Genomic DNA, 23,948 nt, shown 5'->3' on the forward strand with positions numbered 1-23,948 from the left:
AAACCCCACACGAGGAAATGCTGGTCGACAGGATTCCAAATCAGCCATGAATGATTTCATGTCATTGAGGAATATGGGCAAAAATGAGATGGTACCAACAGGTGACTGCGATATTAAATTCTCGATTTGAGAAGGGAAAACTCTTCAACCTGGGTCTCTGGAATAGAAAAACACCCTTGTAATGTTTTTAGAGAGGCAGAGACACTCTCTCCATACAAAGGGCAGAGTGTCCTTGCCCTGCTGTAAATGTTTTAGCAGCTGTGGAAACTTTCAACAAAATTTACTTCCAGCAACTAAACGCGATGTGCGAAAACTGGGCTTTTCATCGTGGAGACTGAAGCACTTACTAAAGAAGCGGGGCCTTGGAGGCACAGCCTGGAGCTGTATGGCTCCTTCTCACAGCTCTGCCTGTGAGCTCTAATGTGGTTTTCCATCCCCTGCCGCACGCCACTGCACCTCTTAAGAAATCATGTATCCTGATTTTGAACTCTTTGCACGACAGGATGAAATATGGTGAGGGAACCCAGGTATGCATTACACCTCTTTCCCCCTAGAGCACAGGGGAAATGATCCAATGTGCAAACATGGGCATCCTCCCAGATCTCTGGGGGTTAAAGCTCCACACACACACGGAGAGTGACTGCCAGTTCTACACACATGCCCCTTTCCTCACCGTGCCGGGCATTCCTCCTGAGACACCTAACGTGCTTCACCTTAAAATCTTAACATTCACAAACGCACCCAGCAGCTCTCAACTAGGGTATTATATAGTGAGAGAAACTCCGGCCATAGGAACTAAAACTTGGCCCAAAGGAGCTCCTTCTTTCCTTCTGCTGGGCAATAAAATCCTAGGAGATTTCACTTAAGAATTCCGGCTGCAGCAAGTATGCATTGCTGCCTCTGATAGGAAACGTTTCATTTGACCAAGCACCCACTGTGGAAATGCTGTATGTGGTACTCGGTCTTATGAAACCTTGAAGAGTTTACAGCAGTTAGCTTTCCTTCATGATAGAGAGAATTAATAATTCTGATTCAACAAAAGATTTCCTGTGGACATTATTTCATTTAACAAAAGCAGCAGATATCTCTTTATGAGGACATGAAGTTTAACAAGCATACATTTTATAAAGAAGTTTTAAGGGTTCAGTATAATCCAACACAGTCTGATCATGCACCTACTATGTGTAAAGCATTCATTTATCTTGTGTCATTGTGGGTTTGGCCTGGAGCTTTTGTCCTCAGATATCTGCACTTGTAATTGCTGAGGCCTGTTTTCACTACAGTCTCTCTCAATCCTCAGGTTTCAGATATTTCCCTAACTTAGAGAAAGTGTACTTTTTTGAGAAAGGAATTAACTACCTACTGAGAAGCCTGTATACAGTGAAGGTTCAGACACGAACATTCATTATTCAGAAAGTATGTGAACCTCAAGTTGTAACACTTTATGTCACAAAATGAACATCACGTGATTGATGACAGAATAAAAGGTATGTACTTTCCCCCTCTATAATATGTGGGCAAACAAAATAATACATGCAGAGTTATTTCTCTTAAATATCTGGCAAGGCATATGATTGATTGTTAGGAATTTTTTGACTTGGTTAAGACAAAATTTAGCCAAATGTTAAAGCATGGAAAATGTTGATGTAGGCAAAGCGAATATTCTGATAAAGCTGTAACATCACCCCAGCACACAAACATGTTGAAATCTTACCGTTAGGCTGTCATGCACTCTGCTTCCCTGCAGCGAGCATTAGCTTTAACCCTTCAGTGCTGCTGCTGAGTTTCATGTTTAGGGAGAGGGTGGAAGCTTCACTCAGGAACAAGCTTTTACTTGGGTGATGAGCTGATGAGCGGCAGTTTACACGAGAGAATGGCCGTCTCACCCGTGTATCTGATCTCAGTTAAAATATATCTATTTTATAGTCAATCCTCGTTCAGAAGGAGACTCTCATATTCGCGAATGCCTGGTGATTTGTGTGGACTGTGTGTTTAAGAGATTGTGTAAATTCTGGGTGGGTCACGAAGATCTTTCTCTTCCTCCAGTGAACTTGCTACCTCCAAATGAACTTCTGAATGGCACATCGTTTCGATGACATAACTTCAGCAACCCTAAGGGTTTGCTTTCCAAGTGAACGGCCCTTGGAATGAGATGGCTATTTTCTGGGTTTGCCTTTGCAGGGTTGCTGAGAGAAAGCCCTCACTGAAAGGGTTAAGGGATGTTACTGCAGCAGTTATCAGCAGACCAGCCATCTACCTTTGGTACTTACAGGAATTTTATGGCTCTTGATCATATTATCAAATTCTTCATTAATTTTTTTGTATTTTTCTTCAGTGCGTGGGGTGAGTGCATAAGAGGAGTCGGGGTCGGGGCTTTCACAGCCTTTGTTCTCTTTCTTGTTCAAGGCCTGCCAGGTTCAGAGAAATATCAAGAGTAAAAAAAATGAAGGGTGTTTTGAGTACTTACACACAATCTTTGCCTGCTGATCATTAGATCAATATCTTCGTTAATTTTCCTGTACTTGTCCTCAGACTCAGGGCTGTGACCTACTGAATCGTCTGCATCAGGATCTGGGCTGTCACAGCCATTAAGGCCCTTCTTTCTCAACGTCTGAAATACATAATTTGGAAAGTTCAAACCTAGACAAAGGCTGTAAAAGACATTCAGGGGTGTCATAGACGTTCAAGCTTGCCAGTATTTTAGGTTATTACATGGGCTATATTACATGAGGGTAAAGAAACTGTAGAGAGAAAAGTGAGTCATTTCAACAGTGCACTCATTACTACTCAAGAAAAAAAAAGTAAAAGGGAAATATTCCTTCTGAAACCAAATTCAACGAACAAAAGATGGGATGAGGGTCGAAGTTCCATGATTTGGAATGCATACGTGCTTCCAATATCTAGTGAGAGACAATCACAGAAGAATACAAGGGGGCAAATTGCAACACTATTTTCCCACAGAAAAATTAGAAGTTAGGGCATTACACAATGATTTCTGAAAATGTGATCTTGACAAAAGCAGAAATGGTGGAAAGAGATCCCCGGTTGGAGCTGAACATAATGATTGGCACTAAAAGCGTCCTGCACCCCACCTTTGGATATGCACTTGACAGCGAAAGGCAGTAAGAGAATTCAGCTAACATTCTCCCGAAGAACCCATTAAGAATGTTTAGACACTGTGATCAAAAGGAGAATCCCTTCGTTTATTCCGGTTAGAGTTCTGTATGTGAAAATTTGTACTAAAAATGGATAATACTGAGAAGTTGTCTGCCTGAACAGAGGCTGAAAGAAAAGTCAACACAGTTGAGCAGAGAGCTTCATTAGGAAGGAAGAAGTGTGTGTTAGTTACTCAGTCGTGTCCCACTCTTTGCGACCCCGTGGACCGTAGCCCGCCAGGCTTCACTCTCCGTGGGATTTTCCAGGCAAGAATACTGGAGTGGGTGGCAGAGGATCTTCCTGACCCAGGGATCAAACTCAGGTCTCCTGCATTGCAGGCAGATTTTTTACCATCTGAGCCACCAGGGAAGCCCTAGGGTTTCATTATCATGAGCTAAGTAAGAAAGTCAAAGAACACTGCGGAGAGGCAACCAAGCCAAGAACTACCAAACTAGCACAAGCTCCTCCTGCTGCAGCTCAGGAGGATCACCCTGCGACTGCCTCCTGACACACGAAAGTGAAAACTCAGTGCCTCGTCTTCAACCTCCTGAATGTACGTCTGCTCTAGTCTCAGCTGTCACAGAAGGATAAATACTCATATAACGCTATAACAGGAAAAGTATGAGGCAGGAGTCCTGAGTTTTCACTTTTCTTTTTTAAAAATTGATGGTTGTCAACTTAATTGGACACAATCCGAATTTACAGAGAGAGTTACGTTTTTAGAGATTATAAAACTTCTGATTAATCAATCACACAGCTTGCCATGTACACTATAACAGATTAGCAACTTTTCTGAATTTTTCCAGTACTACCAAATCGTTTCTGAACAGCTGTGTACCTAAGTGCCTCTCATTCATGGAAAGTTCAGCAGAGCTCATCTTTATTAAAGATCAAATTCACATACAAATAAAGCAAGAGCTGTGACATCAAGCTAAGGAATTCAAAACTGAGATAACACTCCATTTTTAATTCATGCAATTGGGGAAAATAAATAAAACAACGTGAGTTAAAAAGGGGGTGTAAGTCTTCAAAATTTAAACTCCTTGGCTCTTATTGATGTGTAATACAAATGTAGTGCTTTAAAAATTAGTTTGAGGCACTAAAGATATTCACTTAAAATCAAACTGAGAGCTACCATTTTGAATACATCTATGATACACTGTGGCTCTGTAAATATTTATTAATGTTACAGTGATATAATATAACAAATAAACATATGGTTACAGCTTATTATGTGGTAAAATGTTTGAATATTAAAATGAATATTTTGACACACGATGATAAAATGTACATTTACAATCTTGGGGAATTTATAATTGGTGGGGCCACCTGTCCCCCTATCATGGATCTACAGCTATCATTTTTTACCCAGAATAAGTACTTCCAGAGGGTTCCTACAATAATACCATTGAGGATGTCACAATATATTAGAATAATAACCTCATTTGCTAACTTAACTTCCTATATTTTAAACTTTCATTGGCATTATCTCAATTGCAAAAACATTCTTCCCTGTGATGACTATTTGTATTATGATGTGGTTCCACTTTGATCTTTACATGCCCTTGAGCTTTTAAGAATAATTTCTGAGTGTCTTGCATCATACTCCATGGATTTTTCATAAAAATTCTCTTATGCAGAAAAAATATGTAAGATCAAGTAACATATTATCTGATTTTTAAAAAATTTATCTACTGATATATCTCTAAGGCATGTTAGGAATATTCTTATATAAACCCCTGAAGTCTTATCTTTTATAACATTAATCTGTAGTCTTATCTAGATGGTAGAATTTTCCATGTGCACCCAAATCTTTTACCCAACAAATCTTCTTGTGAAAACTATAGTTGTTTTGATGTGCAGATTTTTGACAACAGAACGCAAGGGTTAGGAGAGGCCTATCAACTGTCATTACAATCCATCTGGCACGTACATGTGTGCTAAATATTCTTACAAAGCTTTCCGGGGTAGATATTCTGTTTGGTTTATGAAAATTCAAACATCAATTACACTTTATTGAAAGATCTCCACAAACATTAACTCATTATCTCTCACAAATCTTCCGTGAAGATTTTAAGGAAACCTGATGCCAGGTCTCAGGCCAGCAGAGCCCGGCATGACGACCCCCCAAAGCCTCCTGCCAGGGCGCCAAGGGGCCACCATGCCTCACTGAGGCTTTCCCACACTTGTGAAGTGTAAAGTGAGAGATGTGGAATAGATCTCTCCCACTCACACAGAGCTACAGCAGTGGACTGGACACTGAAAATACTAGGTAGAATTTTTAAAAATTAGGCTGTGGGAAATATTAAAGTATAAAAATATGGCTAAAATATTGATACTTCTTAGATGTTAAATTTTAGACCAAGTAGGAATGCTTGTTGTTCAACAAAACACTTCTCAGTTTATAGATTAAAAAATGAATTAGATCAATAGCTCCTTTATACCTGAAGAATTAAAAAAACAAGTGGCATGAAGTCACATAGGAAATGGAAGTGATGGAAGTAAGACAGAAACAGTGGCTCCTTTGCTCCCTGTAAATGTTTCTTGTATCTGACTATCTCGTCCTACAATGAATATCACCACTATTAAAGTAACAAAATATCTCTACCATTTACTTTTTATTTTAAAAATTTTATATTTTATTTGTAATGGTATGTTAGTTTCAGGTGTACAGTAAAGTGATTTAGTTATACATATACAAATATATATTCATTTTCAGGTTTGTCTCTACCATTTAAAAGCACTTACAGTCTTATTTCAAGTTAAATTGTGTTATTTAAAAAAAGTGCATTTTGAGATATACAAACACAAAACCCAAGAGCATATTAATATTGAGTTCCAAATTCCCATAACCACATAACCAGAACGTTGAAAAAATTGTTCAAAAATATTATTCTCGGCTGAGAGCTTGTAAAACACATTTCTGCCAAGAACAAATGATTACAGTGGAATTATAAAGCTCTTAAAATGGAAGGAATGGCACAAACTTTACCATAGTTTGAATGTGAAACCTTAAGAATAGTCTTATCCTTATTATATCAAAAATCGACAGCTGCTTAATGATCACAAAAGAACTGCTATTAGATTCAGCCAAATCTGTTATTATCATAGTAATAAATAGTTGCTATTAACTAAAGGGATTACTAAATGGATAAATAAGCATTATTCTTTATTGTCTTTTTCTAGGAAGATCAAAATTTCTGTTGCTGGCCTTTGAAAGCATCTCTGATCTTTTATAAACCCAACTGGTCAGGTAAGGCAGGCGCTTATATCATTATTCTTTCACAGGGGCTAGAAGTCCTGTATGTATTAGTATATATTGTTAGTGTCTCTTGGCTATGTTTTGAAAAGATTTATTCCATATGTCAAGAGAAGGCAAGATATCTACTGAAACCACCAGTATCTCTGGCTACACATCTGAAGAAACTTCCCTCAGAGAACTCTGTAAATCTGGAGTCAGCCTTCCATGTGAGGGTGACACTGTGGGGTAGATCAAGTGACTGCACAGGCTTCTGGGATGTTTTCACCAGGCAGCGACTGTCATGCAGTGAGCTGAGAAAAGCCTTTTCTTAAGAGAAGTAATCAGATTGACAGAAGGTGATACACTCCAAACAATGTGCAGACAGGTAATGCAAAACCACGTGGACTCTCCCCTCCCAGATAGGTGGACATATGGACCCTGCATTCTTACATTTGTTCGCTGGGAAAACCTGAAATACATAAAGCTGATGGGGATAGCTGACAGGTGCTTCAACAATTCTAATGAAAGATATGTAGGGACCAGATTCTATGTCATTACTGAAAGGAATATAAATGAAAAAGAATGCCACATGGAGCTCTCATGTCTTATCTTAGGCATTATATTATCAACTAGAAATATTCCTTTGTATACAGTGGTTAAAACTGGCTCCCCTTTCTTAATTATTTCTTGTTAGTAGAAAAGAAATAACTAAACTATTGGCCTTTTTTTGATTATATGCAAACAGTATATTTTATGTTGATGCTATTTAAGTAAAATTCAGCTTCTGTCAGAGACCCACCATCACAGATTAAAAGCTTCCAATCATTCAATTTCTTTCCATGTCTGCAGTCTTAGTCCTCAAGAATTTCCATCATCTTTCTTTTTCTGTGCCTCCCCATTTCAGAACAGAAATTTCACATCTCCTTGTTAAAAACCCCAAACCTCCCAAATTATTAATTGTTGCTGAAATTCAAAGAATCATCCTTGCTTGCACAGCTAACTTTACCCTTCAAAGGGTTGATGTGTCAAGAACACACGCAGGAACGGTTACCATTAGTTCAGTGAATGTCTTGTTCACACAATAGTCAAGGAAAAAGAAAACACATCAACTTCGGAAAAATAGCTTCCGTTTCTCTGATAGTAAATCATTTTTGTGCTTGTCTGTCACAGTTTTATGAAGACAAGTGTCTGCTCTTCACAAGCTGAAAAATCTTTAGAAAGCAGTGAGTCCACACAGGCACAGGAGGTGCCGTTGAAACGGAGACTGCCCACCAATGAAGTTTCTGAGTGCGGTTCACGAATAACCCTTCCACTCTGGTGCTGATGCTTATGACCCTGCTACTTCCAGGCCCTTCAGTATCCGTGGAGTGGATGCTGCCCTAAGGACTGTGCTCTGTGACTCACGTCATTTAAAAAACATTCAATGAATAATTCCTGAGAACCTTCCATATGCCAGATACTGTTTTGTGCACTTGTTTTTTTTTAAGAGAAGTAGGCAATACAAATTCAAACCAAAAAGCTCTGACTCAACGTATAATACTCTGTTTTTTGGTGATTTCTAGCACAAATCACTTGGAGAAGGCAATGGCACCCCACTGCAGTACTCTTGCCTGGAAAATCCCATGGACGGAGGAGCCTGGTAGGCTGCAGTCCATGGGGTAGCTAAGAGTCGGACACGACTGAGCGACTTCACTTTCGCTTTTCACTTTCATGTATTGGAAAAGGAAATGGCAACCCACTCCAGTGTTCTTGCCTGGAGAATCCCAGGGACGGGGGACCCTGGTGGGCTGCCGTCTATGGGGTCGCACAGAGTCGGACACGACTGAAGCGACTTAGCAGCAGCAGCACAAATCACTTAGGCTGGGGGAAGATCAAGTGCCAAGAAATTCCTTCACAGGTTTTAATAATCAAAACTGTAAGCATTGTCTCTACTCTCGCTCCTTGTTCCATAGTTCTTCTTTGTTCTTAATATAGAAATGAAAAGGCACATTAAAATACTGTGAATTCAGTACAATCGGTAGGTAGACTTTAATTAGACGAGCAAATCATAGCTAGTATAGAGTAGGAAAAAATTAAATTTTACCCCGAATTATCCATTTGTGGTAAAAATTTTCATGAAAAATCAAAAATATAAACCTTAATAACAGTGCATTTCTCTAGGTTATTAATGCTGATTCTAACCAGATATTAACGCCTACTGGGGAAAGGCTGGGGAGAGATAGGGTATTTCATTGTTTTTGCTTTTATTCCTTCCCTCAAAAGATAATCTTAACATCGGACTGGAAATTTTTTTCACAGAATACTTTTCCATCTTTAAATAGTGGAAGTAAAAATTGAAGATATGAAGATTTTTAATGTACAGAACATAAAGAAACATCCACCCACTTCTCCTCGGGGCCACAAATGATTTCATATAAATATTTCGAGGGTGATAGTTCCTCGTACTAATACTCTAATGCTGACCGAGGGCTCCCTGGCCCTTTCTCATGCCTTCTAGAAGGGAGGATAATGCTGTATAAACACTGGCCTTTCACATTTCTTGTCTTGGCTCAGCTGGGCTCACCAACTGGAATGTCCCCAAGGAGTATTTGCTTCCTGGATGCCGACAGTCCTCCTCCAAGGCAGAGCTGACACAATCTTTTCCTCTCTGTAGACTTCTCTGATCACTGGGGCTGAATTAATTTCTCCCTAATTCATGCACTCATTTATTGTATACATTTTTTTCCTATGTGCTTTTATCACAAGTTATTATTTATGTGTTTGTCTCTATTGCTAAATTTCTCGGTCATTATAGCACCTTTCTTTATTTACTTTGGAAGCGGCAATATAGAACAGAGTCTGATACACTGGAGGTGCTCAATAAATGCTCACAGAATGAACAGAACACATATTTCTACTTCAGTGTTAATGTGTGCAGAGGTTTCATGGCTGGACAGAGGCTACTGTGCTGGTTGAAGGTAAAGACGGCAGGGGGATCTGGACCTCCTGACACATATTACCAAGTGCCACCATGTCAGGTGTTGTCTATGGTCCTCTGGACGCAAGGATGCTTTTTCTGAATATAAGACTAAGACAACCTGTTTATATGTTTTATTTACATGTTTTTCTTCCCAAGAGTGAACTCCTGGAGGTCAGGGATCATTTACTAGTCATCTTGTAACACTAAGACTTAGCACAAGGTCTGCCGTGTAGAAGCTTAATAAATGTTTGCAGCATTGACAGACTGGATAGATGGATGGACAGAACAGGAAAAAGTGTTCACATGCTCAGTGCAGGATTTTTGCAGCTGCAGTTTCTTTCTTCACATTTTATATTATTATTTCACACTGTTAAAACTCAGTTATTATTTCAGTCTTTCCAAGTAACTGTTATGAAGTGACTATTTTCTGAAATGGTCTGCTTTTAACTTAGAAAGCAAGGCAGTACAGGCATAATTTGTACTAGGAATGAAACTGGTTATAAGTCACGAGGAGATTTATATCATTAAACACTTATAGTGTGGTGTATTGGTCTACATATGGAACGTCAGAAAAACGAAGCATTTGTGAAATCTTTAAGGGCAAAAAGCCATAAGTATGTAATCTCAGTGATGAAATGAATAGGAGGGAAAAAGGGGCACAGAATTCAGCGCACGAGAAGAAACAAGGGAGTTGTATTTTAGGCAGCATGTATAAGGTTAGAAAAGGAAAAGCAGAAAGCTTAAAGAACAGTGAACTTCTGGGAATGTGAGTCAGATACTATAAATCTGAAGTGAGCATGTTTCAAAATTCTTGGGCCAAGTTCATCTCTTCCCCATTCCTGGACGCTGTTCCATGTCCTCGCCGGCTTTGACATCGGTCTTACTCTGGGCCAATCTTAGCCTGGAGGATTCATGGAAAATCAGGGTGATTCTAGGGCCAAATGATTCAGGCTTCCTCAGGATTGATCAGTGGTTTCAAGTTTCTAATGAACGTCTCTCCCACCACACCTCCTTTGGAACTTGGCTAGGCATGGGTCAGGAGGCTGGCCTAGGACACGATGGAGACGAGGAGAAATGTCTCCTGACATCTGAATCCAGGAGCGATCTGAAGTGAAATATGAAACTGGGAACATTTTAATATACAGTGACTAAAATGCATGCTGAAGTGTGCAGTTAATCCTAATAATCTCTTATAAAGCAAGTTTAGAAAATAAAGGCTGGAATATAAAATAAAAAAGCTGAAATACAAAGGATCAAGCTGTAGGTGAGTTTGAGAAATGGAGGATGCTAGAGATTTCTTAAATAAGGAAGGAAAAGAGACGGCAGAATTATGAATTAAACAAAGGTTGAGAAAGCAGAGAGGAGCACAGGCACAAAGATCAGGAAGCAGGATTTTCGAAAGTATGAAATATGAATGCGACTCATCTACTAACCTTTTGGACTATGGCATTTTACTTGCAAATAGGTTACAGGGGCATAAAAGCAGATACTGGGGGCATTGATTCTTTAAAAATAACATGTTGAAGCATCATTTATAAACCATTAATGACTTATTTTAACAAAAGAAGATGTATATATTATCTTGAGTAACGACAGTAAGGTCAAATCATTATTTTTGTTTCTCTGTAGGCTCTTATCTAGTAAATGCCTTTTTGTTCAAGTTGGGCCAAGGCGTGATTAGTCATTTGAAATGGGAGTAGTCTTCACTGCCTTATTTATCAGTCAGCTCAGGATTGTACTTAGTCATCATACTTCCTCATTTCTGTAGAGTTCCCATGCTCTCCGCTACATCATGTATTTTTCCACTTACATTTTTGCTTCCAACATCTCCTTTCATCCATTCCCCTCCCAACTTTCCTTTCCTAGCAAACACCACACTTAGTTGTTCAAGCTGGAGACCCAGATCACCCTAGATTCCACCATCTCTTGCCTCAGCTATCGTTTTTTTCTATTTGGTCTCCTATCCTGAGTCTGTTTGTTCCCTGACCCACTTTCTGGTCAATCATTTTTCCTTCTTTTGGCAAGGTCTGATTACAAGGCAAGTCTACCTGTTCTTATAAACCATGGCAGCTCCTATAATGTTCAAGCTGCTGTTGCTGCTGCTAAGTCGCTTCAGTCGTGTCCAACTCTGTGCGACCCCATAGACGGAAGCCCACCAGGGTCCCCCATCCCTGGGATTCTCCAGGCAAGAACACTGGAGTGGGTTGCCATTTCCTTCTCCAATGCATGAAAGTGAAAAGTGAAAGGGAAGTTGCTCAGTCGTGTCCGACTCTTAGTGACCCCGTGGACTACAGCCTACCAGGCTCCTCAGTCCATGGAATTTTCCAGGCAAGAGTACTGCAGTGGGGTGCCATTGCCTTCTCCACGTTCAAGCTGGAGACCCTGAAATCACCCTAGATTCCACCATCTCTTGACTCAACTATCGTTTTTTTTTTTTTTTTTCCTACTTGGTCCGCCACCCTGAGACTGTTTGTTGCCTGACCCACTTTCTGGTCAATCATTTTTCCTTCTTTTGGCAAGGTCTTATTACCAGGCAAGTCTACCTGTTCTCATACACCATGGCAGTTCCCACCAGCCTGACCTACGAGTTTTCACTGCAAACCCTCCGCCTGCCTCTCCAGCACTATCTCCTCTCTTCTCCCCCAGCCCTCCGGGTTTTGCCAAGGGGGAACTTTTCACCATTTCCCAAGCTGGGTAGGCCTCTTAATAATACTGTTTCGATATGCATCATTCATTCTTGTCTGGAATAGCCTTGTTCACTCCTCCCCTCTGCTACACAAACCACAGTCATCTCAGGACATCTACTGCCTAAGGCATCCCATGCTCTGTGAGGCTTCTTCCTAAATCTCCCGGGCACTTAGAGATTCCCATCTCTGTACCTCTAGTCCCTTGGGCAGCAAGGGGATCAGACGGGTCAATCCTAAAGGAAATCAACCCTGAATATTCATTGGAAGGACTGATGCTGAAGCTCCAATACTTTGGCCACCTGATGCGAAGAGCTCACTCATTGGAAAAGACTTGATGCTGGGAAAGAATGAGGGCAGGAGAAGGGGACGACAGAGGATGAGATGCTTGGATGGCATCACTGACTCAATGGACATGAATTTGAGCAAACTCCAGGAGATAGTGAAGGACAGGGAAGGCTGGTGTTCTGCAGTCCATGGGGTCATGAAGAGTCGGACAGGACTGAGTGACTAAACTTCAAGAAAGCCCCTAAGACCCTTAATTTTTTGTATTTTCTTATAATACGTGGTGTTTCAGATTGTAATCTCTTTTGCCACATTGGCCTCACTACTTGATAGAGAGTCTGTTAGGGCTGAGTATTTCTGATGCCTGACAGAGGGTCTGATTAATATATGTGGGGTCAATGTATGTTCTCAGCAACTGTTCATTGGATGAATGAATAAGCAAACAAACTTGACGGTCATGCTTTCTAATGGTGACAGACTAATTGAAATGAGTTGGGTGGTCTCCTAAGGTGACGGTGTTATTTATTTAATAAAATCAAGTAAGTCAAAATTCAAGGTGCACGAGTTCTGGTCAGTTAAAGCAATCTCTGTAATCACTTCACGACTGTAGCACAGCACATCCTGTGGGAAGCAGAGGGAACAGTGGAAGTAACATAAAATATTGTAAATGGGACCCGAAGGGCTTAGGCTCTTTTGTGGTTAGAACTGCTGAGTCCGAAGCATCACGGGCTGATCCTTTTCACAAAAGACACTCTTGCGTCTTCCGGCTGTTGGTGCTTTAAGTCACCACCAACGGGACACAAATGCAGTGGGAACCAAAAGTACTGCGAGAGGTGCTTTTGTGCACTCCCTTCTCTGCTTCCCCTCAGAAACAAGGCATTGCATTTGAAGTAAGCTGAAGAATCGTTGGCAGTTGGGATCTACAGTTTAGCACTAGCTTATCAGAAATGCAGAAAGTTCTGGAACACATAAAAGGCAACACAAAATAACACAAGATAAAGCAACTTGAGGTTGACATCTGATCGACTCAAGTTCTGACAATTTTGATCACACCTAAGAATGGTACCTGAGGCAGCCAAACCTCACTTTTGAGACAGTCAGGCACTCCCAGATGAAGGGTGATGTTGCTTCTTTCCCTCACATCACCCTTGCACCCTGAGCCTCTGCCAGGCTGCAGAGAGAAAAGTGCTCCAGTGGGCTTGGCCCTGCCCCACTCTCTGTTGGGCTGGCCCTTGGTCAGATGGGGAAACCCTCTCTTTGCCATTCAATCTCACTGTTGTATTAACAGTTGCCATGTCTTCGGTCACAGGCTGGCCCAACACTCACCAATAACAGACTTTTCAGTCTGGGATATCACTGAAAATACTAAGTTTGTTATTTTTTCTTCTATTCCTCAATTTATTAAATTGTGGGGAGAGAGATTTTCAAGGACCAATTTTGGATTGTGAATACAGATTTTATTTATTGATGATATCCTTACCTTCTTCCTATGATACCTGACATTCAAACTTACTTTCCTAATTAATTTCTCTCTCTTCCCAATATCTCCAGTGAGTGACAGTAAGCCATTCTCTACTGAAACCTCTCAATTGAAAAGTTTTGATTTTGGTTATTCTATAGAGTTTGGACAGCCATGCTAGGAAAGGGTCTCTTACACTCCACCTTCCCAGCTAGCATACCCTGGGAAGAAGAATCTAAGTGCTAACTCTGAGAGTTTTGCCTGGATCGGTGGTATGCCATCCGAGAGACTAGTATTAATTACTGTGTTAGCACTTGTGGCTCAAGACATGTCTGACTTGACAAAATGAGGAAGAGCATTACAGGGACTGTAACACATGAGGCCCAGCAACTGTGACTGCCAGGCGAGGGGAGAGTCTCAATGTGTTAGAACAAACCTCCATGAGAGCAGAAACTTTTTTTTTTAACCTCTGTATCCACAGCAACTTGAATGTGCCCAGCACATGGATAACACCCAGTAAATATTGTCGTTAAAAGAATAACAGAATCCAAGGCTGCAGCGCCAGAGGTTCTTATTTAAGATGGAATCACAATGGGATCTGAAAACACACAAGCAGCAGCTGTGAGGTCTGTGTTCAGGGTGTGAGCTGCTTTCATCCCTACCAACCACTCTCTCTAATGCCATACATGAATTTAAATTATAAAAGGGAAGAATCATGAACTACAGGGTTAATGGAATTAACATGTCTCTCTTTTATGCTTCCTCAGAACTCTGTAACTAATATTTATTTTATAATGTTCTTGTCTTTATTTTTGTTTTATTTCATTTTCTAGACTGTAAGATTCTTATAGACAGGAAGTGTCTCTACCAACTCGTGTGGTAGACAGCACAAAGTTTCAAGAAATTCATTAGCTCTTCTGGATAGGGGTCATATATGAGAATACCTCTAAGGAGAGCCTGGTCACTTACAATAAGAAGGTTCAGGAAGACTGGGCTTCCCTGGTGGCTCAGATGGTAAAGAATCTGCCTGCAATGCAGGAGACCTGGTTCATCCCTGGGTCTCATTCTGGAGAAGAGAATGGCTACCCACTCCAGTATTCTTGCCTGAGAATTCCATGGACAGAGGAGTCTGCCGGGTTACAGTCTATGGGGTTGCAAAGAGTTGGACCTGACTGAGTGACTAACACTTTCACTTTCAGAAAGATTAAGCAAAAGCTAGTGAGGATCCAAGTTTTCCACTTCCATTTCCTTTAAAACTGACCCTTCTCGCTCTCCTTTCAACAGTAGTAATGTGTGTGAGGTCTGTCCAAGGCTAGCAACCTTGGTCTCTAGCCTTACTCTTATTACTTGCCTTTTTCAACGGAGAATCCGCTGGATCTTGGTTAACGCAGCATTAATCTTTTCCTGGGTTGATATACTTTCTGCTTAACAGAGAGTGCCCAAAATATAATGGATGGGATGGTCACTGGCCAGGGACTGGGCTGCTTAAACCAGCGGTGGGAGAACGCCATGGGACTTGTTAGTCCCAATGTGCGGCCGGGAAAGCAGGGTGTATTCCCAAGTGAATGACAGGCCGGCACTGGTGGCTGGCAGTCAAGACGCGGGAAGTTTAAAGGCTCCTTATATGTTTCCAAGCAGACTTGGTTTCACTGAATGTTAGGTTTATAGGATGCTGTCAAATGGTCAGGGGACAAATCTCCACCCGCACGCACAGCAGGCATGAAGCAAATCCTGCAGACCAAACCTCCCAGTGCACAGCAGCACACTTTCCAAGCCCCTTCCTTTCTTTTCCGCACGAGTTTATTTTGGTTTATACCTCTTATCTCTCTCACCACATTAAAAAGTACTTGTGGGGAAGGGAAGCGCCTAATCTATTCATCTTCTACAGCTGTTATGTCATTACCACAAACCGAATACGTGGATTGGTGATAAGTGGTGGATTTTACATTCAATTACCCTGGGTAGGTGTCTGATGGAAGAAAGTTTGGTAAAATTGTTATTCTCAGTAATTAAGGAGCTTCAGGTAGATGAAAAGTGCTTAAAAATAAAAGCACTTCAAAATCCTCAGGCAGTTGCTACACGAATACCATTCGGTGTGCTCAGTCTGACTCTTTGTGACCCTCTGGACTGTAGCCCACCATGCTCCTCTGTCCATTGGGTTCTCCAGGCAAGAATACTGGAGTGGGCTGCCATTCGCTCCTCCAAGGGATCTTTCAGATCCAGGGATCGAACTCATGTCTCCTGTGTCTCCTACACTGCAGGCAGATTCTTTACTGCTGAGCTGCTGGCAAACCCTCTGACACCATTCTAGTCTCTTTAACTCACCCACCTGGTAGCCCCATCACGGTTCTTTCTGCCAGGCCACTGCAAGCCCACCTCAGCGTCCACACAAGACTGGATTCTGGGAGGGCAGGACTGTGTCTGTTTTCTGGGAATCCCTAGGACCAAGCAGAGTACCTGGCACCTAGAAATTTTGCTTTCCTAATAATATAATTATTTCCAGGTGGTGCCAGCAAAATAATCAGAGTATCTACAGAACAGACATCAAAAATGCCAGTAGCAGTTCAGAGATTGGACCCTTTGTCCAACTTTCTGCAGGGATGTGCCCTGTAGTTTCCTGGCTCATTTGTTACTGGGGGTTGCTATCTCCTGGGCTCATACTGTAATTCCTGCTAGTCAATGGTTTTGACAAGAAGGGTCCTTCTCATTAGTGTAGACTATTATGAATTGAAGGTAATGATTAGAAATAAATAGGCCATAGGCCATCTACAAATGGATTCTGAAAATACCTAATATACAATTCATTGTGGCAAACTGGGATCTTTTCTTTCTGGATTGAACATTTACAAATAAAATACAATTCATGAGAAATGTTTTAGAAAGTCTAGCATTATTATCAAGGGCTGATAAAAGCCTACATAGGATGCCACCTTATCATTTTATGTGCAAATTAAACTTGCTGTAAATTTATGTGGCCAAATTAAATTAATGAAAATCAAACTCATTTCAACTCACTTTTATTATGCTATGAATATTATCTACATATGAACCTGTGTCCCCAGAACCTTGGACCGACCTGTAGTTCATAAAAATCACATTTCCCATGATGTCATATATGACACAGGTAAGTAACAGTCTTAGGTTTTGTATTCAGTTACCGTGGATTTCACACGATGCTACAAAAGCTGGAGAGACAGTATTGAGAAATGAAAACCAGAAAGGCAGGGAGAGTTAAGTATTTAATGGAAGTAATGACAAGAATGAGCGAGTATGAATAGGTGACAGAAAATATTGATACATACTGGGAGAAGAGGGAGGGAAGGGCATGAAAATAAGTGGAAGACAAGCTGAAGGTGTTGTGAAAGAGAGAGGGAAAAAATAATCAAGTGAGCACATCAAGTGATCCCTTGGTATGTGAGCTGGCCTCTCCCGGTGTGTGGGCTCAGCACTTCGTGATCTAACATAAAGCTCCATCATGGGCCATCAGCACTTTGACTCATCCTGATACCCAACACTGGCAGTGGCTCAGCACCTGTTGTCTAATTTGGAGAAGCCACCTGGCAGCTGCCAGCCCTGCAGACGGCTCCATCCTCTGACCCCAGACGGCCTTCTCTGGCCAGTCTGTGTGGCCTTGGGCTCCAGGCCCCCGTGGGGGGAGCTGCCTGTTTTTGCAGCCAGGATGGTTTTAATAATTTCAGCCATTATCACTGGAAATGTACTGTAACCTGATTTTTATGTTTGGTGTTTCAACTTCTGTAACTGATGATTTCTCAGTGATTCTGCTGGTTGAGTGGTGAACTCCGATTTTTCATTTGTGTAATAGTTTCTTCCATATTATTCATTAGGTAATTATAAAAACAACATTTCCCCTTCTATGGCATGAAGAGGAAATTAAACCAGTCTTCCCACACTATCAAAATATTAACCTTCCCCTTAGTTGAATCTGTTCCTCACCAATAAAACCTACCATTTATTGAGCATATACTGTGTGCCAGGGACTGAGCCTGTAGCTTGGCATGGATCTGTTTTTTAATCCTCACAGCCACTCTTCCACGACTGTCATTCTACAGATGAAGAAAAGAGAAGGGCCAGGTGGTCCAAGAACTTGCCGAAGTCCACCAAGCAAGTTAGTAGCAGAACCAAGTTAACCAGCTCAGTCAGGCATAAGCTCCAGAATTAGCTTTCTTAGTGGCACCCCACTCCAGCACTCTTGCCTGGAAAATCCCATGGATGGAGGAGCCTGGTAGGCTGCAGTCCATGGGGTCGCTAAGAGTCGGATACAACTGAGCGACTTCACTTTCACTTTTCACTTTCATGCACTGGAGAAGGAAATGGCAACCCACTCCAGTGTTCTTGCCTGGAGAATCCCAGGGATGGGGGACCCTGGTGGGCTGCCGTCTATGGAGTCGCATAGAGTCGGACACGACTGAGCGACTTAGCAGCAGCTATCTCAGGATGCTGCTTCTGCAAACCTGTCCCCTTGATAAAGGCTACCTAAATTATGCCTATGTTTTCTTTTTTTATTCTTTTTCTTTCTGCCTAGGCTGTCTTCTTTGGTGCATGTGGGTTTTCTCTAGTTGCCATGAATGGGGGGCTTCTCTCTAACTGTGGTACTTGGGTTTCTCATTGCAGTGGCTTCTCTTGTAGTGAAACACAGGCTCTAGACACAGGCTTCAGGAGTTGAAGCATGTGGGCTCAGGAACTTTGGCCCACAGGCTCAGTTGCCCAGCAGCACGTGGAGTCTTCACGGGCCAGGGATTGAACCTGTGTCCCCTGCACTGGTGGGCAGATTCTTAACTACTGGACCACCGGGGATGTCTGCCTATGTTTTTCTTGAACACTTACTCTCAGGTGAAATTAAGTGCGTGACAAATCTCATTTTTCCATAAAGGGATATATTTGCAATAGAATTCATTTTCTGATGAATGATAAGTAAAGTGCTTTCCCTGTTGTTCTGTCGTACTATCCACTGAAGAGAGGGGAAGCTCTCAATAATATCAATATTTTATTTTGGATGCAGCTACACAGTTAAAATTAAGGGGAGATTATTGAAAACCTAAGGAAAGAAAGGTGGTTTAATTTTTTTGACCTCTACACTTTTAAGATGAGGAAGGAAGTCCTTTGCAATAACATTTTGACTGTATCTACCTGGGTAAAATAAAGTGTAGGTTTGCTGCAATTATTCAAACAATATTTTGCAAGAAATTTATGTCTCTGTTCTTAAGGAAAAAAGGTTGCTTTATAATTTTTGGTGCCTATATTATATTACTTAGATTCACAATCTAACCGCTCAGCTCTTCACTTTAATTTGCTTGAGTAGATAAGTGATGCCAAGTCTGGTAACTACAAGATGACATTTTTGCTGTGTTTCAGGAGAGGAGGGTAGGGAAAAGAAAAGAAATGTATGCTCTTTATGGAGACAACTATTGTTTTTCTCTGGGCAAAGCTATAGGATCAAGGGGAAATCTTTCATGCGTTAAGAAAACTTCTTCTTTTAAAATGGGTACATAAGCTCTTTCCTTGCCTTTGTTTTCAAAACGATACTGATAACACTGTCGCTTTACAGGCCGGATGGGAGGAAAAGTAAAAGGAATGACGGTAAAACTTCCCATTTTTTTTCCCAGCAGTTAGGAAGACAGAGCAAGAAGTGAGATCTTCTTAAGTGAAAATTTCCCAAAGTCCCAAGGAAAAGGGGAAAACTACAGGAGAGTTTCAAGAACCACAAGACTTGGGCTTTGCATCTTGTCAGAAAATCCGCAGTGTTAGTAAAAGCCTGGGGAAAGGCTGGCACGGACCTGACTCAGCAGAGAAATGCCACCCACAGTCACCGACACTGCTTCCGCAGTGGCTTAGCTGCCCTGTTTTCTCTGGAGGGTTCCCCAGCCCGGCCAACCCACACACGTCTCTCGGATGGGAAACTGGACTTTTTGAAAAGTGAAATTAAACAAAGTTGTATAACATTTAAAAGAAGTTTACAATTATGATACTTGGCTTTTTACACGGGCTTAAAGTCAATTTTCTGTTGAATAAATAATATTAACCACACAGTAACCACCTAATCATTTAAAAATGCCTCGAACAGCCATCACCATCATTCTGAATAGACTCCCACTTCTTTTTAAAGTCCACTGTAAAAGATGAGGGGAAACAGTATCATTAAAAGAGCAAGCAAAACAGAGTCCACGTCTGTTTCCATGAGGTCATGTGCACAACTGACTACTGGTCAGAGGACTCCAGTCTATACCGAGATGGGGTGTGAAGTCAAAGCGAGTGGCTGGGAGAAGTGAGAACCCCCTCCCACTTCAACCTTTTATACTACTTTATTGTTGCAGCCAGAGGGACAGATAGAAATCAGTGAAAATTCTGTTGATCAGACACAGGAAACAGGACACAAGAAGATGCAAGTTATATAACCAAGTTTACCTGCTGGAAAAATTGTCAGTTTCACGTGAACTGAGTGTACATGTGTATGTATCTGTGTGTGTGTGTGTGTGTGTGTGCGCACGCACGTGCACATGCATACTATACCATGAAGCTAAGGATTTCGAAAGGATCTTCAGAATTACTTCTGGGTAGATGTATTTCTGCATAGCTGTTTTCATCTTTTTGCCCCCAGAAGGAAATACTTCACTTTCAGAATTTAGGTTCCACAATTTTTTTGGTTGTTTTATTTTAGGGCATTTGCAAACTGAATGATGGTGTCTAGTGGAAAACCAATTTCTTTCCCTAATCATAATATAGCAAATAGTTTGCTGTCATATAATTTACTAATTTTTTCTCTAATATAAAATCTCCCATATTTGTAGGAACTCAATCATGGAAAGCAATGAAATATTTCTCCTTTTTTTCTAATATTGATCAGCAAGTGCTTTGATCTCAATAACTAGATGTCAGGTGTAGAGTCCAGAACTATAAAATTTGTTGCACCTCCTATAGGAAATATTAGGGCTCTGATGGTTGTCTATCCTTAAATCACAATTCATCTTTGCTAGGTCTTCAGAGCGCAAAGTAGGTGTGGTTCAGAGGAGTGTCAAAGGAACATCAGTGGTTCAGAAGCGAATATCCTTTCCCCAGTAGCGATATACATTGTGGGTATGTGACTGGAATATTTAAAACACCTGTTCACTTGGAACTAAGCCAAATGTGTAATGTGTTAGCGTGCTTGGCTCACTTCCAAGAGCATGTATCATTACTGCCATCAAAATACTGAGGGAGTCAGGGCAAAGATACAAAGCTAGAAGCGATGTAAGAAAGATATATTTTATTGTTAACAGTACTATCACATTAAACACTGTTGGCTGGCTAGTATTTTAATGAAATCAATTATTTGTTTTTGCGTCAGAAAAGAAACCAGCAGTGTATGGAATTTCTTGTCTTAGATTTGCTAATTACTTTCCTTACCTTAAAATCTTAATCAAGCTCTCTCCCACTCTCCCTCCCTCCCCCACCCTCTCTCTTTTCACTGTGTTCTTCCCTGGATACATGGTAGTTTGACCCCCGTGGACTACACAGCCTGCCAATCTTCTTTGTCCATGGAATTCTCCAGGCAAAATACTGGAGTGGGTAAGCATTCCCTTCTCCAGGGGATCTTCCCAACCCAGGATCAAACCGGGCTCTCCTGCACTGCAGGTGGATTCTTCACCAAGACAGCCACCACGGAAGCCCGCAAAAGGAACACCAAGGGACAAATTCTATCCTAACTCTATTTGGCAGAGCTCACCAACAAACCTGGGGTCAGCTCCTCCATGGGACAGGGTTCAACCTAGTTTTTAAATTTCTGTTTTGACCTTCGTTAATAGAGTTATTTGTGATTCCTAGTTTTTAACCTCTCTCTACCTTTTCCTTAGTTTAAAATCAGTATAGTAAATATTTTATCTCTGAAGAATTTCATGACTTCATGACCCAAGAAAATACTTATACATGTATTATATGTACCAATTTATAAATATGACATTTTGTTTGAATGTAATTGCAAGATATACTGAAGATTTCAATGTCCAAGGTGTGAATGTGTGTGTGTGTGTATGTGTGTGAGCAACAGAGAGAGAGAGAAGAAAGTTAGAAAACATTGTCTATGTTTACACATACAGGAGGAAGGAGCAGAAGGAAAGGAAATAATATGTTTAGAGGCGTCATGTGCCCAACATGTGCTAATGGCTATATATGTACTTTGTACAAGCTAATGTGCACAAAAAGACCAAAAGCGAGACTTACCATCCCAATTTTACCGCTTATGAAGTTAAGTATCAGCAGAGATTAAGACACTTGCCCAAGAGCATGGAGTTAATGAAAGTGGAAGAAACCAGATTTGTCTGACTCTCTAGAACTTGCTTCTGCCCCTTCCCCCACACCATCTGCGGCCTAACAAACCATAATGGAAAAGAATCTATATATATATTATATACATATATAAGTAATGTCTATATGTCTCATATACCATACATCATAAATTAGCATGACATTGTAAGTCAATTATACTTCAATTAATATCCAAAAAAAAATGGCTGAGCTTTTAGATTATAGGCGTGCAAGTCTAAGGATAAAGTTTTTGCACTTGGCAGTATTGTATCCAGAATCCTGGCCTGTTCACGTGGTCATTCAAAGTGCACACACTGCATTGTGCGTGTTTGTTAGTCGTCCTGTGGTGTCCAGCTCTTTGTGACTCCCTGGACTGTAGCCCGCCAGGCTCCTCTGTCCATGGAATTCTCCAGGCAAGAGTACTGGAGTGGGTGGCCATTCCCTTCTCCAGGGGATCTTCCTGACCCAGGGATTGAACCTGGGTCTCCTGTACTGTAGGGAGATTCTTTACCATCTGAGTCATTGGGCAAGTCCACATACTTCATTAAGAACATCAAAATTTACAGATTTTGATTTCTTCAATTTAATGTAGAGAAGCTTATATAGTTTAAATATGCTTGCTGAGGTCTTTATAATTTGTTTCTTTAAGATATTACATCTGACATTTCGTCTTTAGTCAGAGAAATAAATGCATGTGCATATTATCAGTGCAAACTGAAATTACATGCATATTTCAAAAACAACTTTTTATGTTATAATCATAGCTGTTCACAGGATGGCATAAATGGCTTAAAATATATAAGTATAATGAAAGGTTTTAGGCTTTATAGGATGTACACATATACATTTTGCTTGTAAAAATTAAAATGTTTTGGCACATCTACATTTTACAATTATATTACTTCTATCTGGTTGTCATTTTGTTATTCTTCTGCTTGAGACCATACAGTATTGTTCTTATACCTTCCGTATTATACCTGATTCTGCACCAAACATTTAGAGCTCTTATCTGTTTCCTCCTCTTCCTCATTGCCCTTGCCATTTTTCCTACTGCTCCTTCTCTCTGTGAACTTTCAATTCTTAAAACTAATTCTTAAACTAGTATTTTTCAGGCCCTTGCTCCTTTCTTCTTGTGAATCTTTGCATAACCTTTTGAAAGGTTCGTCTCCATCCGCTTCATCAATTCACAACCATCTCTCTGCATTTCAATTGTTTGAGCTAAAAAGACATCACCAATCATGACTACCATTTCTAGCTTTTAAAATATTCTTTCTATAGTTGTTACTTGATTACAAGGTATCATCATCATAAACCTTACTATGTGCCAGACCCTGTTCTATGTATTTAAAAAATATTCAATCATTTAACTGTCATAATAGCTATATACTAGGTACTATTATTAAACCCCATTTAGAAAGGGGAAAAATAAAGAGGAAGAACACTGAAGTGATTTGTCCAGGGACATACAACTGGTAAGCAGTAGGGAGGGACACAAATGGGTAGTTCAGCTCCACTTTGGGAACTGGGGCTCCCAAACACTGTTATGCTGCCTCCGCCAATATCTCATAATGCCTGTTAGGCCATTTTGTCCTGTTGATTCACATATGTATTTTCTACCTTAGCTAGACTGTAAGTTTTGTGAGGTCACAGATGGAAGCTTCCCAACTTGTATCTCTTCTGGCATCACTATAAAGGTCTATATATTCTAGAAATTCAATAATTACTGCTAGAATAAAAATATCTACAGATAAAAGTGGAAGTAAACATCTAAAATACACATATTGGAAGCCCACTTGTAAAGTTGGAGGTAAAATGGAATTAAAACCTTGCACATATTTGATAACAACATAAATCTAATGTCATTGC

At 40.7% G+C, this 23,948-nt stretch overlaps 1 protein-coding gene across 5 annotated transcripts in view; it reads right to left on the reverse strand.

Annotated features, from left to right (window-relative positions):
- Positions 1 to 23,948, reverse strand: part of MEF2C (myocyte enhancer factor 2C) — a 103,695-nt gene that overhangs the window by 42,392 nt on the left and 37,355 nt on the right. For 2 of the 5 annotated variants that reach the window (XM_068980805.1, XM_068980803.1), the window contains exon 4: positions 2,271 to 2,408. In XM_068980805.1, coding sequence (XP_068836906.1) covers positions 2,271 to 2,408 — 138 coding nt within the window. Of the gene's footprint in view, positions 1 to 2,270; positions 2,409 to 2,467; positions 2,612 to 23,948 lie in introns of all 5 variants that reach the window. The other 3 variants (XM_068980804.1, XM_068980802.1, XM_068980801.1) reach the window with 2 other exon arrangements.

Source organism: Capricornis sumatraensis, chromosome 9, assembly GCF_032405125.1.
Source record: "Capricornis sumatraensis isolate serow.1 chromosome 9, serow.2, whole genome shotgun sequence".
Lineage (NCBI taxonomy): Eukaryota > Metazoa > Chordata > Mammalia > Artiodactyla > Bovidae > Capricornis > Capricornis sumatraensis.